General features: G+C 37.5%; 3 protein-coding genes across 4 annotated transcripts in view; 1 reads left to right on the top strand and 2 right to left on the bottom strand.

The window, feature by feature from the left end:
* Nucleotides 1-209: 209 nt before the first annotated feature.
* LOC127143308 (uncharacterized) lies at nucleotides 210-2,827 on the bottom strand. Its single transcript, XM_051075955.1, has 7 exons — nucleotides 2,692-2,827; nucleotides 2,446-2,611; nucleotides 2,217-2,315; nucleotides 1,887-1,943; nucleotides 1,313-1,435; nucleotides 1,103-1,219; nucleotides 210-1,014 (listed from the first exon to the last, which is right to left on the bottom strand). The coding sequence occupies exons 2-7, from the start codon at nucleotides 2,605-2,607 to the stop codon at nucleotides 985-987; spliced, it is 588 nt and encodes a 195-aa protein (XP_050931912.1). The 5' UTR covers nucleotides 2,608-2,611; nucleotides 2,692-2,827; the 3' UTR covers nucleotides 210-984.
* A 4,347-nt stretch (nucleotides 2,828-7,174) lies between these two features.
* Nucleotides 7,175-12,654, top strand: si:ch211-269k10.4 (uncharacterized protein LOC100150242 homolog). Its single transcript, XM_051075956.1, has 7 exons — nucleotides 7,175-7,453; nucleotides 8,188-8,255; nucleotides 8,335-8,516; nucleotides 10,638-10,757; nucleotides 10,939-10,995; nucleotides 11,082-11,189; nucleotides 11,684-12,654. The coding sequence occupies exons 3-7, from the start codon at nucleotides 8,349-8,351 to the stop codon at nucleotides 11,780-11,782; spliced, it is 552 nt and encodes a 183-aa protein (XP_050931913.1). The 5' UTR covers nucleotides 7,175-7,453; nucleotides 8,188-8,255; nucleotides 8,335-8,348; the 3' UTR covers nucleotides 11,783-12,654.
* The window catches only part of zgc:158766 (uncharacterized protein LOC100009641 homolog), a 23,821-nt gene continuing 15,253 nt past the window's right edge, over nucleotides 12,341-20,908 (bottom strand). Inside the window, exons 14-24 of one of the 2 annotated variants that reach the window (XM_018689016.2) lie at nucleotides 19,935-20,806; nucleotides 19,544-19,793; nucleotides 19,091-19,180; nucleotides 18,047-18,271; nucleotides 17,637-17,807; nucleotides 17,348-17,525; nucleotides 17,087-17,203; nucleotides 16,446-16,724; nucleotides 15,264-15,499; nucleotides 14,174-14,243; nucleotides 12,341-12,739 (exon numbers count right to left, since the gene is read on the bottom strand). In XM_018689016.2, coding sequence (XP_018544532.1) covers nucleotides 14,199-14,243; nucleotides 15,264-15,499; nucleotides 16,446-16,724; nucleotides 17,087-17,203; nucleotides 17,348-17,525; nucleotides 17,637-17,807; nucleotides 18,047-18,271; nucleotides 19,091-19,180; nucleotides 19,544-19,793; nucleotides 19,935-20,806 — 2,463 coding nt within the window. In that variant the 3' untranslated portion in view covers nucleotides 12,341-12,739; nucleotides 14,174-14,198. The remainder of the gene's footprint in view (nucleotides 12,740-14,173; nucleotides 14,244-15,263; nucleotides 15,500-16,445; nucleotides 16,725-17,086; nucleotides 17,204-17,347; nucleotides 17,526-17,636; nucleotides 17,808-18,046; nucleotides 18,272-19,090; nucleotides 19,181-19,543; nucleotides 19,794-19,934; nucleotides 20,807-20,908) is intronic. The other variant, XM_018689031.2, reaches the window with a different exon arrangement.

Here is a 20,908-nt window from a genome sequence, read left to right as displayed (position 1 = left end):
TATTATTATTATTATTATTATTTCCTAAATGTCTCTGATGGATGCTCCCACCATTTTTTCCACCCTAACTTACTACCCAATATTGAATACGTAAAATTTTTAGTCAGTAGGAATGTACCATTATCATTTATTTTTCTGACCTATATCAAACATCGTCTACAATAGAAGAGTGTTGTTTCAGCTCAATAAGAGCACATATTAGCCACAGATAAGCAAAATAATCAGTTTTATTCATATGCTAAAGACAAAGTTACAGCAACAGAGTAGAGGTTTTGTAAAAAGTAAAAAGTCACAATTCAGAATTGTGATTTAATCATATTTTAAGATTGTACAGACTCTGACAGCTTGAGTGCACTGGAGTCCTGAGGCTGCACATAGAGTCATGCAAAATCAAAGTTCATAATAGGAGCCAGGGTTTTTCAAAACATAAAGACAAGTCTTATGACAGACACACGTTAGAGTTGTCAAGGTGAGACTGAATAATCCACAGAAGTTTGTTATTGAAATTTTAAGACAAATCAACATGTTGTTGCAGTTTGGAATGAAATACAAGAATCATGACAAAAGAAGCTGCTAAAATGTTTGATATTTGTTAAATAGCCATGCAATCAAGCAAGTTAATATACAGGCCATCATAGCAATCAATAATCTAAGATGATTATGGAAATAGAGACCTAATAGGAAAATGTAGCTTCTTGCTGAATAAAAGTTTTTCACGGATGATCTGAATATTGCTAGGAGTTGAGACAACGCAGTTTTAAATAGGTGGCATACTCTTAGTAAACAGTAATAATTTGCATATTTTTCAACTATTTCTGAAACAGAAACAAAAATAACCATCACATCCTCTGCACAACATATATTGATATGACGCTGACAGGCTGTTATGCACTTTTTTATACAAGCAGGAAGTTAAAAGTTTATGTATAAATACAGTTGGTTAGTTTGGTCTTTGGCTTGTTGAATTTTGTCAAACCTTTAAATTCAGTCTCCCTGTTTCAGCAGTACAATGGGCTGCAGAAAGAGAATGACTGTTATTATTTACACAATATTTCATTTATCTAACAGTATACAGTATGTAACTACAAAGAAAATAACTTACCAAAGTGTTGAACTGTTGTCTGCAAATAGCTTTGCTTAACCAGTAGATCAAGAACAGGGCTATTAAATTTTCAACAACCAGCAGACTCATTATCAGTCCATTGATTCCTTTAACCAGCTGTGGAAAAGTTGAGAGATTATTAGAAGTGAATACACATTACATTTCAGAGAGCAACTGGTCACTCAGTCAAGGGTAATGATGTTACCTTACCATTAAATCGGGTGAGTGATCATAATAAAAGTAATGAAGATCTTGTGTGAAGATCACACTCATAGAAAATGCTGCAACTGACCAGAAGAAGCTGATAATGTTGAGGGAGAATGACAACTTTGCCTGGAAAAAAGACATTATGTTACATTCAATGGATGTTTCTGTCCACACAGAGGTCAAGTTTTGGCAGCGAAGTAAGGTTAGCATGTTGCTCAGTTAGGACTAATCTTGATTATACTACATTCATTATGAATCCATCTTTAGAAGATTTAACACTGTACTTCATGTTTAGGAGATGAAAGAAAGAAAGAAAGAAAGAAGAACATCTCTAAATCTTGAGCTGAATAAAATTCACTCTCTGAATTCTGTGAACAAACAACATTTTTTTTTAAAGAAAATAAAAACTGTATATGTATACAGTAACTACATAGATATATACTACTTAACACATACATGCCATTATTTTTAAATCAAGTTGTAGTTTTTCTTTGCTATCAAAATTTCACTAAAAGAAAAAGTTTCTCCTACATGGTGGGTTTTTCACAAAGTCTTAATTTTGAATTAGATTACTTACAACACACATGTTTGGAGCTTTTCCTGCAGCATAGGACAGCAGACCAGTGACCACAAACTAATATAATGATAAAACATATCAGCTAGTTTACACAGAAATATAATAATTATTTCCAAATACTGTGTAATAATAAAAGAACATAAGAAGCGTCACAGCAATAAAAGAAGTATAAGAACAGATGCATAATGCTTGTTTTCACACAGTATCAGTAAGTAACAGAAACATAACTGAAATATAACATAAAATGGTTGATTTGTATTTTTTTACTCAATCAATTTTCAGAATCATTTAGAACAGCAGTTTGGAGTTATTGTGTGAAGTTGTATTTACCAAAACGCTGGGTAAAGTGCAGATCAGGAGGAACCTAGCCGGCTCTCTCCAAATCATACCAAAAGCACAAAGAAACACACCAACCATGGCCTGAGCTGCCTTATAAAAGTGGAGGAAAAAATAGACGAATAAACAGAAAATACTGTTGTGCATGAATTTATATCCAAAAACATAAACATATACTATTTTGGAGTGTGTTTGCTTGGTACCACACCCAACTTCTACTTACTCCGAGAGGTTTAGGTTTTCCCTTATTAGCAAAGACCTTGTAGGAATCTTTGAACACACAGTGGAATTTTTCTGGCATCAGTTGACCTGCTCCAGCTTCCCTGAGATTCCCAATGGGGATAGTGATGATCATTGACTCATTGCATTCAAATGACTTCTTCATTTTCCTGTGAACAAGATTAATGCAAAGGATAGTAAACCAGTTTATATCACTGGTGATCTGTTGCTGAGGTTTTCAGTAACATACCTTTTTTCTTTCCTCTCTTGATTTGGACCTGAAAGCCTGTGCTTTGTCAAAATAGTTTGAAAAGGAAATGAAATATCTTGGTAGTTGTTTCTGTATCTCTCCACCCCTCTCTCTCTCTCTCTCTCTCTTTCTGTCTCTTACTCACAAACACACACACACACACACACACACACACACACACACACACACACACACACACCAAAAAAACCCACAACCACCTTGGGTGGACGCACATTAGAGTTGTCAGGTGAGATTGAATAATCCACAGAAACTTGGACTTGAGACAATAAAGCTTTCTGCAGAAATCAATGTGTCTTTTTTGTTTATTATTATTTTATTTTTTTGTTCACATGGACAGTAGTCATACTGTTATAAAAATTATATAAAAATGCAATATTAACAGGCAATTGTACAAAAAGAAATAGGTAACATGTTCTTAACAGTAAATAACAGTTTGCATATTCTTCAACTATTTGTCAGAAACAAACAAAAAAAAAACCTTCACATCCTCTGTACAGCATATATTGATGTGACACTGACAGGCTGTTATGCACTTTATTATACAAGCAGGAAGTAATAAGTTTATGTATAAATACAGCTGTTTGGTTGGTTTGGTCTTTGGCTTGTTGAATTTTGTCAAACCTTTAAATTCAGTCTCCCTGTTTCAGCAGTACAATGGGCTGCAGAAAGAGAATGACTGTTATTATTTACACAATATTTCATTTATCTAACAGTATACAGTATGTAACTACAAAGAAAATAACTTACCAAAGTGTTGAACTGTTGTCTGCAAATAGCTTTGCTTAACCAGTAGATCAAGAACAGGGCTATTAAATTTTCAACAACAAGCAGACTCATTATCAGTCCATTGATTCCTCTAACCAGCTGTGGAAAAGTTGAGAGATTATTAGAAGTGAATACACATTACATTTCAGAGAGCAACTGGTCACTCAGTCAAGGGTAATGATGTTACCTTACCATTAAATTGGATGAGGGATCATAATAACGGTAATGAAGATATTGCATGTTGAGCACACCAATAGAAAATGCTGCAACTGACCAGAAGAAGCTGATAATGTTGAGAGAGAATGACAACTTTGCCTGGAAAAAACACATTATGTTACATTCAGTGGATGTTTCTGTCCACACAGAGGTCAAATTTTGGCAGCGAAGTGAGGTTAGCATGTTGCTCAGTTGGGACTAATCTTGTTTATTATTATTATTATTATTATTATTATTATTATTATTATTATTATATCCATACTACATTCACTCTTAATCCATCTTTTTTTCTCCTGTATTGTGTGTTTTTAACTTGGAAACAAAATTTCTATTTTGAATTAGATTACTTACAACACACATGTTTGGAGCTTTTCCTGCAGCATAGGACAGCATACCAGTGACCACAAACTAAGATAATGACAAAACATATTAGTTAGTTTACACAGAAATATAATAATTACTAAAAAAAATACTGTGTGATAAGAGAAGTATATAACAGGCGTCAGAGCAGTAAAAGGAAGTATATGCACAGATGCATAATGCTCGTTTTCACACAGTAACAGTGAGTAACAGAAACATAACTGAAATATAACATAAAATAGTTGATTCAAATTCTTCAAAGAATCATCTAGAACAGATTGTATTTTTTAAAGTTGTATTTACCACCACACTGGGTAAAGTGCAGATCATAGCGCCCACATCTCCCCACATCACACCAAGAGCACAAAGAAACACACCAGCAATGGCCTGAACTGCCTTATAAAAGGGGAGGAAAAAACAGACAAATAAATAGAAAATACTGCAATACTGCAACTTTTGTGTGTAAAAGCATACCCCAAAACATAAACATTTACTATTTTGGAGTGTGTTTGCTTGGTACCACACCCAACTTCTACTTACTCCGAGAGGTTTAGGTTTTCCCTTATTAGCAAAGACCTTGTAGGAATCTTTGAACACACAGTGGAATTTTTCTGGCATCAGTTGACCTGCTCCAGCTTCCCTGAGATTCCCAATGGGGATAGTGATGATCATTGACTCATTGCATTCAAATGACTTCTTCATTTTCCTGTGAACAAGGTCAATGCAAAGGATGGTAAAACAGTTTATATCACTGGTGATCTGTTGCTGAGGTTTTCAGTAACATACCTTTTTTCTTTCCTCTCTTGATTTGGACCTGAAAGCCTGTGCTTCGTCAAGTAAGTTTGAAAAGGAAATGAAATATCTTGGTAGTTGTTTCTGTATCTCTCCACCCCTCTCTCTCCCTCTCTCTCTCACAGTCTGTTACTCACAAACACACACACACACACACACACACACAAACCCACAACCACCTTGGGTGGACGCACATTAGAGTTGTCAGGTGAGATTGAATAATCCACAGAAACTTGGACTTGAGACAATAAAGCTTTCTGCAGAAATCAATGTGTCTTTTTTGTTTTTTATTTTAATTTTTTTGTTCACATGGACAGTAGTCTTACTGTTATATATTTATATAAAAATGCAATATTAACAGGCAATTGTACAAAAAGAAATAGGTAACATGTTCTTAACAGTAAATAACAGTTTGCATATTCTTCAACTATTTGTCAGAAACAAACAAACAAAAAAACCTTCACATCCTCTGTACAGCATATGTTGATGTGACACTGACAGGCTGTTATGCACTTTATTATACAAGCAGGAAGTAATAAGTTTATGTATAAATACAGCTGTTTGGTTGGTTTGGTCTTTGGCTTGTTGAACTTTGTCAAACCTTTAAATTCAGTCTCCCTGTTTCAGCAGTACAATGGGCTGCAGAAAGAGAATGACTGTTATTATTTACACAATATTTCATTTATCTAACAGTATACAGTATGTAACTACAAAGAAAATAACTTACCAAAGTGTTGAACTGTTGTCTGCAAATAGCTTTGCTTAACCAGTAGATCAAGAACAGGGTTATTAAATTTTCAATAACCAGCAGACTCATTATCAGTCCATTGATTCCTCTAACCAGCTGTGGAAAAGTTGAGAGATTATTAGAAGTGAATACACGTTACATTTCAGAGAGCAACTGGTCACTCAGTAAAGGGTAATGATGTTACCTTACCATTAAATCGGGTGAGTCATGTGTGTATCTGTAATAATAGTACAGAGGGGGATGTTGTGTGAAGATCACACTTATAGAAAATGCTGCAACTGACCAGAAGAAGCTGATAATGTTGAGAGAGAATGACAGCTTTGCCTGGAAAAAACACATTATGTTACATTCAGTGGAAGTTTCTGTCCACACAGAGGTCAAGTTTTGGCAGCGAAGTGAGGTTAGCATGTTGTTCAGTTGGGACTAATCTTGTTTATTATTATTATTATTATTATTATTATTATATCCATACTACATTCACTCTTAATCCATCTTTTTTCTCCTGCATGATGGGTTTTTAACTTGCAAACAAAATTTCTATTTTGAATTAGATTACTTACAACACACATGTTTGGAGCTTTTCCTGCAGCATAGGACAGCATACCAGTGACCACAAACTAAGATAATGACAAAACATATTAGTTAGTTTGCACAGAAATATAATAATTACTAAAAAAAATACTGTGTGATAAGAGAAGTATATAACAGGCGTCAGAGCAGTAAAAGGAAGTATATGCACAGATGCATAATGCTCGTTTTCACACAGTAACAGTGAGTAACAGAAACATAACTGAAATATAACATAAAATAGTTGATTCAAATTCTTCAAAGAATCATCTAGAACAGATTGTATTTTTTAAAGTTGTATTTACCACCACACTGGGTAAAGTGCAGATCATAGTGATAGGCTCTGTCCACATCACACCAAGAGCACAAAGAAACACACCAGCAATGGCCTGAGCTGCCTTATAAAAAGGGATGAAAAAAATAGACAAATAAACAGAAAATACTGCAATGCTGGAACTTTTGTGTGTAAATGTATGTCCCAAAATATAAACATTTACTATTTTGGAGTGTGTTTGCTTGGTACCACACCCAACTTCTACTTACTCCGAGAGGTTTAGGTTTTCCCTTATTAGCAAAGACCTTGTAGGAATCTTTGAACACACAGTGGAATTTTTCTGGCATCAGTTGACCTGCTCCAGCTTCCCTGAGATTCCCAATGGGGATAGTGATGATCATCGACTCATTGCATTGAAATGACTTCTTCATTTTCCTGTGAACAAGGTCAATGCAAAGGATGGTAAAACAGTTTATATCACTGGTGATCTGTTGCTGAGGTTTTCAGTAACATACCTTTTTTCTCTTCTTCTCTTGACTTGATTTGGTCGTGAAAGTCTGTGCTTTGTCAAATAAGTTTGAAAAGGAAATGAAATGGCGTGCAAAGTATTTTCCTGTCTTTATCTCACCTTCTCTCTCTCTCCCTCTCTCTCTCTCTCTCTCTCTCTCTCTCTCTGTCTCACTCACTCTCTCTCTCTCTCTCTCTCTCACACACACAGACAAGAATATGTAAAAACCCACAAAGTGCTTGAGTGCAGACTGACTTGTCAAACATTCAAAAGTGCTATTTTGACTTATTTAGTGTTTTTTGTTGACTGAGAAATACCATAATATACAACTGAGGGTGATGAGGCACTGAGGTCTGAACATAATAGACACCACTGACTGGGTGAGGAAGTTAAGGTGTGAGATGACCTCATATTTCAAAGTATTTGCAGGGAAGTGAAAATGTTGACAGATCGTGGTATTTGTTTGAGACAGATACAGAGGATGAAATAGATACAACTCAAGCCAAACAAGGTAAGAATCTAAATTTTTTTATTGAATTGCACTAAAAATACTTTGTTGTACATATTTTCAATCCAGAATATGAATTTAAGCATCTTTGAATCTGTGAACATATATGTATATATAGGATTGTAAGCTTTTTGCATGTATGTTAAACATGACATCTCAAACACTGAAAGCCTGAAAAGAATATGATCATTAAATGGTCCGGAGCTGTTATTAATATTTTGTATCATATCATATCTTTTTTTATCAAGTTGCCGAAAGAGGTTCAGCTATGATAACAGAATGCGTTTGCGATGTGAGATTATGATGTTATGTTAACAAATGTTACATTAAAATATGATACTCCAGTTTGTTTAATGAAAACTGATTTACACAAATCTATATATTTAGTAATCATGAAAGGCCGATGCACGATACCAGATCCTAAAATCATTATGCATCACACTGAGAACATATGAGCCTTTAAACACATACAAATATAAAAATCTCTAATCATTTGCTTTCATCTACAATAAATCATAAGAAATAAAAATTAGTACTTCATATTTTTATTGAAAATACTCTTTTAACTGTTTGGGCAGTTGCTTAGTTTCTCTGAAGCTGTACTTTGTATTGCACTGAATTTGTTTTAGACTATGTTATAGTGTATAATATTTCTAATATCTTGTTCACCTGATTTACACACGTGTGTTTACACAGAGTGGAGAACATTAAACAACATTATACCTTAATCTCAACAGGTTTTTACAGGACTGTTGTCTGGTATTACGTGACAGTGTCAACAGAACAGAGAACTAAAGGATTCACGGTACAAAAGAAAAGAACACATGATGATTTTGAAATCATTATATTGTTACACATCACAAGCAAAATACTGTTCCTTCCAGATCAAAGAAGCACCATGGCCTGTGCTGATGTTGACATGGATATTCATGGAAATGATGAGGAGCAGCACAGAGCCAACAGAGGAGAGCAGCCCGTGGTGCGACATTACCAAGCTACAGAACTAATACCAGAGGACAAAGGACCGCTGCATGACCTGCTGAAGAAGCAACCTGCTGTGTTGGGGGTAAGAGGGTTAAAAGAGCACATCAAATACAAAAACATGAAAACTTGTAAAATGTAATCTTATGTAACAGCCATGACATAAAAAAAATACCTTTGTGTAGGTCAAAATGTTCAGTGCTGACTGAGGTAACAGAGGTCAAATCAACTCAGGTCAAGCACAGACAGGGAATAAGTTAAAGGAAAAACCAACATAAAGTATTTTAAGTATTTTAGCTAAGTGTTGGACCACCGTGAGGGAGAGTGAGTCCACGTGTTGAATTATCTTTGGGCAAGATACTGAACCCCAACAGGAAACAGTTCAAAGTAAGATATATAAATCAACACCATCAGTTTGTGAATGTGTCCGTGTGTGTTGGAGTGGTAGAAAAGTGCTCTATAAATGCAGAGCACTCTTTGGACAGAGTGAACGCCAAATAAGATCATGCTAAACTGTCGATACATTTCAAATCTCTATATTTTGTCAATGACAAACCAATGCTAGTCTTTGAAAATCTCATTTTTATGTTAAATGATTTTTTCAGCGCCTTTACCCTGTAACAGTGCAAACACAGCAAAAGCACACACTTATGCACGCACAAGCACCCACACGCTGATGACATACACTGCTCATCAGGAAGAGTTGAGGGATAGTGTCGTGCTTAAGGACATTTCAGTATACAGTTATAGGAACTAGGTATCGAACCACTTACGATGCAAATACTGCACAACAAGGGTCAACCTGAGCTATTGTCAGTCTGCTTTATACACTGTAATTCAAAACACTTTCGCAAAAAGTGTCTAATTCCAATACACATTCTAGGGAAAAATGCATCATGTCAGATTGCATTTAATAGCATCATGTGATTGTAACTAGGTCAGCCTTTTATTTAGTGTGTGAGAAAGTGTGTATTTCTTCATATTTTGTAAGTTGTTGCAAAATTGTGTATATCAAGAAGGAACTAAGATTGTGGGTTTTGTTTCCAATACATTACTAGTTTTTGTATGTAATATTTTACTTAGCAAACACTGAAGTACAGGAACTGCTGATAACTGCTGATCTTTTGCTCATTTCTCTGTAAGTGTGTTTAATTAAAAAAAAAAAAAAGTATTATCACAAAGTTAGTGCAAGATGTCATAAACAGATTAGAGGCACTATAAAGACACATGTCCAAAATAGCATGTAACCTCTGTGCAGATCTGGGCAGCAGCAACAGGAAATACTTGGTTTCTCTTGATATGCTGATGTTTCACACAATTTTTTTTCTGTCAACCACTGTGAACATTGTGTCTTTCATGAGAGGGACTTTGCCTATATTGTAACTGATCTGTCTGATATGGTTTTGTTCATTTTACTTAAGAAGGTACAATGCACATTACATGTACATGTAATTCATTAATATGAGCGCTAGGGTCCATCCCGTAAATGTGCCAGATCTAGCCATGCAGACTAATTTTCATCTGCAGTCCCTGGGAGGTTGACATGAAAGAAAATATACAAACGCACATTAGCACATAAATACAGATAAAAATATGAAGGCAGCATTTCCAGTTTATTTTATAAATGTATTCCAAGCCCAGAGTGCTCATATAGTAACACTTTTACAGCATTAAGTCAAGCACTGAGTCATGTGTGAAAAACACCTTTAGATAAGCACACTGAGAATGTGCCCAGCTCATGCATTTCAAAATCAAAGTGAATAACATCCATTAATGTAATAAGAACTAAGATGCTTAAGTAAATAATCATCCTCTTCAATTAAATCTATTTTTGTTTCATTTAGGCATTCATATATTTGCACTTTCATGCATGCACACATGCCAGTCTGTAGGTGTTATTCCTGCAAAGTATTATCTAATAAACACACTTCTAGGCACAATACCACAAACACCCTCAACTTAGCATTTGCTGTTGCTGCGCAGATCTGCACAACAGGCGAATGTTTCTCAACTCTGTTTATGGAAATGAAACTGAGATGATAAATGAATCTTAGTATATTTTCTGCAAATATTAACAGAATTTAGTTTATGGGGTAGATTGTGCAGTTATTTAGAAGGTGGAATCATACATTAGTGTTACTCTTGTTGGCATGTAAGTGTGTGCGTGCATGTATTTTACATATTTTTGTATCTGTTCTTCTGTCAGTCTCTGCAGATGGTGAGTGGTTTCCTCAGTGTTGGAGTGGGAATTCTTTTTGCTGTAACCCAAACAATGGACCAGTCCCTTTTCACCCTGTTCAGAGTTTCCCACATGACAGGAGCACTCGTAAGTCTCTGCTAAAACAAGATCTAAATTATTTTTAAAAACATGCACTGAGTGAAGCAGATAAAACTATAAGATCTGCAAAAATAAGTTAAAATTATGAATGACTCTTCCAGTCAATCAATGTGAAAATGTGCTGATGTTTTAAGTCAACTCTGAGCTGCATTTCTTCTCCTCTCTGCAGTTCATCATTGCTGGGATTGTTTCCAACCTGCTGTTCAGATATCCAGTATTACTGCCTGTAAGTACAGCTCAGTAGATACCAGAGAAATATTGTATTACTAAAGTGATTAGTAGTTTAAATATCTTGTATGACTTTTGTTCCAGCTGTCCTTTGCAGTTAACTGTGGCTGTATCATCGTAGCTGTGATCGCAGCCTTACTGATAAGCATCGACCTGGCCTACTGGAATTACCAAAATGAGCCATACTTGAGGGTGAGAGCAAGCAAATATTACGTCAAAATAAAAAATGATGGTCTTGTTTCACAATAGATGCAAAGTGCGATGGATAAGTTTGTGGCCTAAGATGGAAGGAGATGAATTTAACTGCTCTGGTTACATGCACACGCAGATCAGATCTTTGAGTGATTATGCAGAGGGTTTGAAGATAGCTTTTGTGGTTTTTCTGTTTTATATAATTGAAAATTACAAGTCAGAACTGACTCAGAAAATGATGAGTTCAAATCCCCATACGTCGAATGACTGCACAAAAGTGGATGGTTATACATCTTCTCAGACAGTCCCGATTTGCAACTTTCAAAACAGAAAAATCACAAAAGTTATTTACTTCATACCTTCTTCACTCAGAGTTGAACTGCATGTGCCTGTAAGCAGAGCTTATTAATCAACCAACTTATTAATCACCCCTTGAATTTAGTTATATCAGCTGATGTGAAATGAAAACTTGATGGTTCTTATGTTTCTCACAGATGGAGGTGCTGGCACTTTGTGTGCTGGGGCTTGAGGTTTTCCTCTCTGCAATCCTCTGCTTCTGGTTCTCTAAAGAGAAACGTGCCAAGTCACCATGATCAAGTTGTCGACATTAAGAAGAAATTTGAGAATTTTCTGTTTGTATGTAAAGGAGCAAGGGGCTATAAATTAGTACTAAAAAGAGGTAAAGCCACTGTATTAGCAATTTTTTTTGTACAGATTGTGTGGCTTTAAGTTCTGTCTCAATTGCCTACGTTGGAGCTGAAACCCCTGCTGAGCCTGGGCTGTGGTCTGCGTCTGATGTTTCACTCGGACTGAGAACACAAGGGTTGTGGTGAGCAAATGTCAGCTTCTGTCATGTGAAGGAAAACCCACTCTTCATCCTCCTTAGTCCCTGCGTCGCTTTGTGTAACGGTAGTAGTGGGCTTCATAGTGCAGCTCTGGCTGTCAGCAAGGGTCTCTGCATGTGTGGTTTTACGCTCGTGCTTTGTTATCTGTGGAAATATCTGCAACTTGTTTTCAGCTGCACTCACACTTTCAGCAGGTTTCACATATTCACTAAACTGTGGAATAATTGTGTGTTATATAGGCAGTGCTATAGGAAGTCATTAGTTCAAGCTAAACCTAACTATCGCAAAGTCACAAATACAACAATATGTTTTAAACATTTTAATCATCTGTACAAACTTGTCATAACACAGGACTGGCAACAAAAGAAATATAACAGTTCAACATTGTCTGGATTGATCTGCCTGCTGTTTTTTTTTTTATGTTTGTTTTGTTTTGTAAAATACATAATAAAAAACTCATCTACAATATAAACACTGATTCATACCTAATTCATTAAAACAAATATACAGACCACTGACGTACCATCTTGACAGTGTATTTCATGTGTCAATTTCCATTTTACATTTTGAAATGTCATATAATAGCTGAGCTTCATCCATTAAAGTCTTCGTGCTCCACAGCAGAACTCGTCTTCTTTTCACCTCGTTGTCCTGATATATAAACCACTGTGATGTCAAGAAGCATTCAGTCTGAGGACTTCACAGCTATGAAGAAAGAAGGGGAAAAAATAGGAGATAAGTTACCATGCAGTATTAAGCATGTCAGTCAAATAAAGGGCCATTTTAAACACCGTTTTAAGATGTAAAATGGCATTTAACAACACATATTTTAAAGACGATAGATTTTGTCAAACCAATAATTCCATGTTTAGGGTCTGGGTTACTTTATATTCCTAAAACTTTCAGTAATGACTAAGAATCAGTGTTGCTACAAGATAAAAGTCATGTCCAATTTCTGGCATTTTCAAGGCAATTTTAAAAGTTATTATCCTCAGCCAGTGGTTTTCAACCTTTCTTTTAGATACTCTTGTTTGACATCACTAACAAAGTAAGGGGAAAAAAACAAGTTCTGAAATCAAAACATGAGCATATATTAAGGCGTTCATAGATTTTTCAACGTTAAAATCCTGGTATAACTTTCTACAGAAAGTTTATGACTAAATCATTGTGTAATTTAAACAAGAAAAGAAAATTAATAGAACAGAAAATTACTTTTAACCCTTTTGAACTTGAAAAACAAAAATGATATATATATACTTAACAGAAGAAGCTGTTAAAAATTTAAAACATACAACAAATAGAGGAACAAACATCTTTGTATTTAAGACAATAATGTTCTTCCTTAGGGTCTTACTGGTTAAAAGTGTGTCATACATTTAAAGCAACAACTACAGGTGGCATATGATGAAAATGTACGTGTTTTGTTGACATTAAGGTCACACAACAGATGGCAACACTTCTTACTTCCACATTCCACATGCTTTCAATTTGCTTACATGAACAGATGAAACTGTTTAATCCATTTCTTCCACTATTCAGGCCATCCAATTTAATACTACTATTTGCTCTGTAATATTTTATGCGTTTAATATTTAAGCATATTTTGATTATGCATTTGTATCTATCTGTTTTTTTATTTGTTTTGCCTGTTAGATAATACAAAGGCTGAATTTCAACATTACAAACAAATAAAAATAACAAGTTTGTTGAAAACACAAAACTCAGGAATCAACAACAAAAAAAAAAAAATCTTTCAACCCAAAATGCATTCCAAAACCAACAAAACAAAAGCTGTAACAGAACATGCATGTGTTTAAACACACATAAAATCTATCACAAACATGTGATAGTTTGTGACACAAATTTCACTCCCATGTCAAAACGGATGCACAGAGGAAAATGAGAGGAGGAGAAAACCCAGAGGAAAACATGAAGAAGAGCCAGAAGTTTACAAAACAAACAACCCATCAGGACGAGAGCCCTCTAAGCGCATCAGGACACACCGCCATGCAGCACACAGCACAGGCACAAAGCACATTTTCATACAGATTAGTATTCAGAGGCAGCACCTCGCGCTGGTTAATGAGGTTTGTGGAGGAAACAACACAAATGTCCGTTCTGGCGGCAACAGTTACTTACTGAGCTAAAACCCCCCAGCTCTGAGTCAGACCACAGTAGAGAGGCCTACTGCTACATGAGAGGTCTTGCTCTGGCAAAAACAAAACAGCAAAATGGTTGTGAGTGAAATGGAAGCTGCAACTATTCTTCCCACTTGCCTTGAAATTGTCAGAGTCTGAAATCCAACTTAAAATATACAAGATGATTTAAATAACTACTTCTCCTACACTATTAGCTTGGGTAGTTTGATTTGATTTCATTATGCTGTTTAATTAGAAGCCGGTATGCAGATGAGAATGAAAGCTCCTTGTACAGATCACTGTGTGACCAAAAAAAACAACCGTTATCTAAGGAGTTGTGGTTCATATTTACCTTTATCCGGCAACAGCTTCGATAGATCTCAAGTTTCACCAGAAGGGGAGAGATTTGAGTATCTAACCTTAGAAGATAGAAGACTAGAAGATATCCTCTACCTATCTGTCTTCGGTAAAAGTCAAATCGGGGTTATAATCAGGCTTTAAAATCATATAATATTTCTTGATTTTGGGCTTCTTTAGACAAATAACTTACATTTTTTTAAAGTGCTAAAAGTCTTTTTAAACTCTATTGTCACGGTTTGTATATGAGGGAAAAGCAAAAATGGCATCTGGAAACCAGTTTAGAATGATCTAATGAGATGAGCTTAGATTTATTTATATGTTTCTGCATCAGCATATCTTCACACCTGAAAAAGTAACACGATGTATTGCATGTATTGCTTAAAATAAATAAGTGTGAAAGTGGAAAGTGTATAGTATATTATAAATGGCATTTTAATCTCTTTATGAAAGGCTAAATGTGAAAAATATCACAGGAGCGATGAAGAGGCAAAGGTACAAATACAACTACAATTCATTTGTAGGCAGATTACATCTGTTTCAGAAGAAAAGTAAACAATAATGGAATCATCATCTACTAATACTTGACTCATGGTCAGTGAAATAGCACATGTTGGAAAAATACAAGCAAAATGCTAAACGCAGGCCTTCAGAGAGAGCCCCAAAAAACATTTAGCACAACAGCAGCTCATTTCAATATAAGAAGACAATAAGGAAGATAATCAAACACTCACTGCTGTGATGAACTTGGTGCCCTGGGGTTGGAGGTCTTCATCTTTCTGGAATATTGCTGGAGACACTACTGAGGGGGGAGGTGTGGAGGAGCAGAGGAAAGAGGAGGGCTCGTTGTTGTTGTTGTGCTTGTAGGAGTCCATGACAATGCTGGGGTGCACAGGTACGGTGAGGATACTGAGCCCCGTTACACTGTCGCTGGAGGTGCACTGGGAGGATGTTTCTGAGCTCTCAGTGACTGTGAAACAACAGAGAGAAAGATTAATGTTAAAACTATAATACTGGATCGTGTAAAACTCAACTCCATGAAGAGGTCATTTCATAAGGGCTGTTAACATGGCTTGTCGAGGCATTCTTGTGGCTCTTATCTGTAGGCTGTGTAGACTTCGGCGACTCCTAGTGGTAGCAGCAAAGAAGACATCAGCAGTAATCCCCATCTACTGTAAAAATGCTACAATCTTTGGGGCTAATCATGTACATTTGATTTCCTTGTTTCATTTGTTTTAGAGAGAGAGGAAGATATATATATATATTTTTTTATTGTTTAAGCTGTTCTCTTCACTCAGGTTTAATTTTCCCACACACCCAGGAGTCGCTGTTTTCTGCTGTAAGACGATTCTTATTACACATTCTTGTGTAACATTGAAAGCTAAGAGAATAAATGGAAAAATAAGGAGAAAGCACAATAAGCTGTAGATTATGTGCCACCAAGAAAATAAAAAGACAATTAGCGGTTAAACCACAGCATTTATGGAGAAAACTGTATTTTTAAAATCGTATTTTGACCCTGAATTTTATTTTTTATTTTTTATTTATTTTTTGTTATTTATTGTTTATCCTTTTACAAAGCATTTTATGAAGTAACACAACATGAACATGGGGTGTTTTCTGTCACATTATTACAGCAGTGTATTTAAACAATCAAGTACAACTTGATATAGAAAAGAAACTTAAACAAAAGAAGGGCGTTTCAGGGGAATGTACATTTGCCACAGCTTCCAGATGTCATTGAATTTAGATTGCTGGAGCCTCATTGAAAAAGTGATTCTTTCCATTACATATATATCGTAAATAATATCATACCATTCATCTATAGGACCCTGAATTTTAATGCACACTAGTCATTAATAATCACAATAATAATAACAAAATTTAAGCCAAAAAAAAAAAAAAAAGCCACTCACGCATGGAGGGCTGGCTCCCACTGTCCTGCTCCAGCTCGTCCTCCTCTATGCAGTCGTAGGGCCACTGTGCGAAGGAGGGAACACTGGTCATTGCGTACGGATGTGCGTGTGGGTGAACGGGCGAGGAGCACAGGTGGAGATTGAGCGAGCCCAGCAGGGACGAGGACGACTGGCTGCTGGACGAGGAGGTGCTGCTGTTGGAGATGGTGGAGTGAGGTCTCTTGAACGAAGTGGCGTGTTCAAAAGAGGACACTGCGATGGAAGCTCTCGTCCTGGACTCTGTCAGCGAAGAGAAACACAGTGAGCCATGAGGTCATGTGAGGGAGGAAAAGTGATGGGAATGTATGAAAATTCCTGTGGTTTTTAATGGTGATAATTACAGTGTGAGTTTTTTTTTTAACATAATCTCTGTTGCCATGAAAGAGAGGTAATGCAAAATAGTTTACTGTGGTTGTTAAAATTCAGCATGGCTTTGATTACGTCTGAGGTGTTAAAATACGACTTGTGATTTTGTGGTTTGAGCAAAGAAAAATGTTGCGTCTCTGCATGATTATGAGGTAAATGAATCACTAATACATGCATACTCTCAGAGAGAAACAAAGTAGTGAGAGAAGGGGGGTACAAGAACAAGAACAGCTCACCTGACCCCTTCATTATATAGTCAATGGCTCTGTCACTGATAGCTGCATCACTTGGCTTGATGTCCATGAAAGGTTTGCTTCCAATCCCCATAGAAACCATCTCCTGCATGCGCAACTCTGAAATCCCAAAAATATATATCTTTATTGACAAAATGTGTGTGTTACCTGGACAGAAAAAAATCCGAATTTTACTATATTTGTGCTAAATTTTAAAGGGAATAGCTTGTGTAAAACTGTGTGTGATCTGACTGAGGAACACACCTCTGTTTCTGAGCGCCTGCCTCCACAGGATCTTGCCTATAATAGCAGTCCATACAGCCTTGACCTCTGCAGAGCTGGCTTGAAGTATAAACGTGTCCTGTGACTTCCTCCGACGGAACCAGATCTCAAAACGTAGGCCGCTGTCGCCGACATTTTCAGTCATACCTATCTCTGCTGTCTAAACACAAAAGAATTAAAAGAAAAAAAAACAAAACATTAAATGTATTGTTATTATACAAGCAGTGTGAAAACTGCCAAAAAAAATCCTGCTCAAACAATTAATTCTTACTTTGAATGACTGTTTGTAGATGTAAATGTCATATCCTCCCTCTATCTTCTTAGTCTTGCTGAAGAGGATGAGGTCTTCAAACAAGAAGACATGGCGGAGGTATTTCCTCCGTCCACACCAGACTATGAACTCATCCTGGCAGCGGAGTTGACCCTGTTCTTTTAGGTTCACCTGGAGAGGAAACACGGCAGTTCGCGTGCGTCAGAGAGAACAATACAATTCCTGATGGGGATCTGACCTCACTCTACTATATACATAACAAGATGACCTTGAATTCCAAAATACTTTGAATGACCTCTGTCTTACTCAGATTGTCTTATAATAAAGTTAAGTGGTAATTGGCTTTTATGCTGACATCAAAATAGTCATCCTAACAGTGCATGGCTGTGTGCCCATGTATTACTACTCACATCACAGCCCCGGATGGCATCCATAGCCAACAGGTCGTTGCCGTGGCGAAGCTGAAACTTGACCATCTCCTCTGCGGTGCGTAGGTCACTCAGCTCCTGCTCCTGGGACTGGCTGCACTCCTTAATCAGGTCTTTCAGCAACAGGGCATATTTACTCATCCTCTGAATGGGCTTCAGCAAGTAGGACGCCAAGTCCATCTTGTCCCCCAGCTCCATTTGCTTATTCTGGAAAGACACACAGTGATAATTATTTTTGAGGTGTTACTGCTTTTATACAATTTAATGGTCTTTGTGGGGCTATTTTTGCAACTGTCAAAAATATGAGAGAGTTGAGTCGTGCAAACTGTAGGTCAATTCTGTTTTTATGGTGTTTACAGTTGGGTTGGGACCATGTGTTAGAGCCTGACCAACGTCTATGCAACTATTAAAGAGTTTAAAGCAATATGATAATCAGCCGATATCAACTTTTCAATATAAACACATTACACAAACAAACATTTCATGTAGCTACGCCTTCAACTTGGTTGCTTAAGAATTACGAGACAGATATGAACTGATATTTTACAGTTGAAGAATAAACTTTTCAGTGCCCTCCTGTTTCTAAATGAACTCAAGTATCTCTGCTCCTTAAACAAAAGACAGGCGTGATCTCTGTCTCCATCACCATGACAACTGAACAGCTTTTTCTGCTGAAGAAGACCATGTGCTGTTTTTGAAAACTTCAGAAACAACAAGTAAGTTGCTCAAACATATTTTTGGGCGTGTCTATACTGTAATGTTATATCTTTTATAGCAGTCATATAAACTGAAACCTTTATATGTGTTATACTGGTTGTACTCTAACGTGTATATCATGATCCATTTATTGATGATCAAACCATGGGTTTGCTTTTTTTTCTTTGGCCTTGAGGGATTGATGCTTCTTTCCCATAATCACATGAACCACATTTGGGGCTGCACCTCTCCCACATGTCCTTTTGAACACAGTGATGACGTGTCACTGTAGCTGAGGAATGTGACCAGAGCCAGGGTTTCCAGACGCACCTTGAAGAATTCGTTCCCATGGCTGCAGAGCAGAGTGTCAGACTGGGGCTTATTCTTGCTGTACAGAGCATACATTCCAAACTGATCCTCCTGCACACAAGATTAACAAGTTACAACAATGACTACAGTAAAAAGCATGCTGACATTTCAGTGTGCTTTGCCAAACTCTATGAATGATTCAGCTCCCGAGAGACTGTAAATGTAATTGTTTGGGTTCCGCCTACTCAGTATGATGCTGAATACGTGTGTATACAAACCATAATGGAACAGTGTGATAGTGAAACCACGGCACTATGGTGGAAACATTACATTAAGTCAGTAACTACAGGTAAACATATCATTATAGACTGTTGATGAAAGCCACCAGACCTGAGTGCTGTTTTTTCAAGCTGTCAATGTGGTGCCCCGGGGCACAGCTCCTGACCGACTGACTGACTGACTGTTTGGACTCACGTGTCTGAGAAAACAGCTGCTGATGGATAGTGGAGAGTGGGCGCACGACTCCAGCTCCTTCAGGAAGTACTGGCTGTGGAAGTCCCACAGTTTCTCCACATTCCCAAAAATGATGCTGCGCTTCCCCCGCAGGTCCTGGGGCAAGTCCAGGCGCTCCATCTCGGGGAAGTAGTGCTCAATGATGTAGCTGAGAGACCGCACATACTCCCTCTCTGTGGAGATCATCTCATCCATGATGTGTTGCACTTTACTGGTGAATAGAAAGACATGACATGGTTGTTTCTGGTACTTTGTTGATGCAATGCGCATGTGTTATACATTTTTTCGCTATGTTTTACTACATACACATGAATTATCATTTATATTAAGTATCAAAGGTTCTCTTCCTCACCTGCTCTGTTTCTTGCCGTCTCCATCACTGCGTCTGTTATGAATCCTGGAGGGCGTGGACATGCTGCGGCTCCGTCCTAACACGGGGCTCATCACGTCAGGTCTCTGCAGCTTCTTCTCCGCAGACACGTTATTTGCCACCTCCAAACCCTTGATGTACACGCCCGTGTAGCTGTGAATGTGGCTGACATCTGAGTGACCGCTCTCTCTCTGCGTCAGCTCGTAGCTCATGGTCTTCTTCATGATCTTCTTCATCGGCTGCTTGCGGAGGCGGGCCGCCCCGGTGTAGACGGGCTCAGAGTGGCAGGAGATGGTCGAGTCGATGGTGCAGTCGCTGTCCGTGTCGTCGAACGTCGATGGGCTCTGCCTCAGCTTGCTGTCACAGTCGGGCGGGAATGTGAAGTGTGAGGCGGAGGAGATGGAACCCGAGGGGCTTTTGGAGAAAGGTCCAGCGGAGTGAGGCTTGTTATCCTCAAAAGTCAACGGTGTAATCGACCCAGGTAAAAGCACACAACCATTAGCTCCATGCTGCTCTGTTGTAGCGATTTGACTCTCTGCTGTCTTTAAAGAAGCTGCCGTATCGACGGCTTCTGAGTTCTGTGCTGCTGTCGTGGCTCGGGCCAAAGTCTCTTCCAGCTGCTGTTTGGTCTGCTGACATTTGTGCCACACTGTGTTCCACTGCTGCAGCTGCTGAGGACTCTCCAGGGAGAGCACCATGTCATTAAGGCTGCTGAAGTTGTCCATGGAGAACTTGGACGCCTCGGTGTAGTAATCCTCCAGGATCTGAACCACAGATGGTGAAAGTCTGACACCTGCAATGTCCAGACTGAGGTGACGGAAATAATCCTCACAGTGGTCCATCCACTGGTTTGCCTACAGATTTCAAAGAATGATAGTAATATGGTAATATAGCAATACAGTATGGTCAAATACAAGTAAAGCCAATTAAAATATCACATCAGCTTTTAGGTCTTA

Source organism: Lates calcarifer, linkage group LG15 (genome assembly GCF_001640805.2).
Source record: "Lates calcarifer isolate ASB-BC8 linkage group LG15, TLL_Latcal_v3, whole genome shotgun sequence".
Taxonomy (NCBI): domain Eukaryota; kingdom Metazoa; phylum Chordata; class Actinopteri; family Centropomidae; genus Lates; species Lates calcarifer.
The sequence above is the reverse complement of the archived record's forward strand: the minus strand, read 5'-3'. Positions and strand labels throughout refer to the sequence as shown.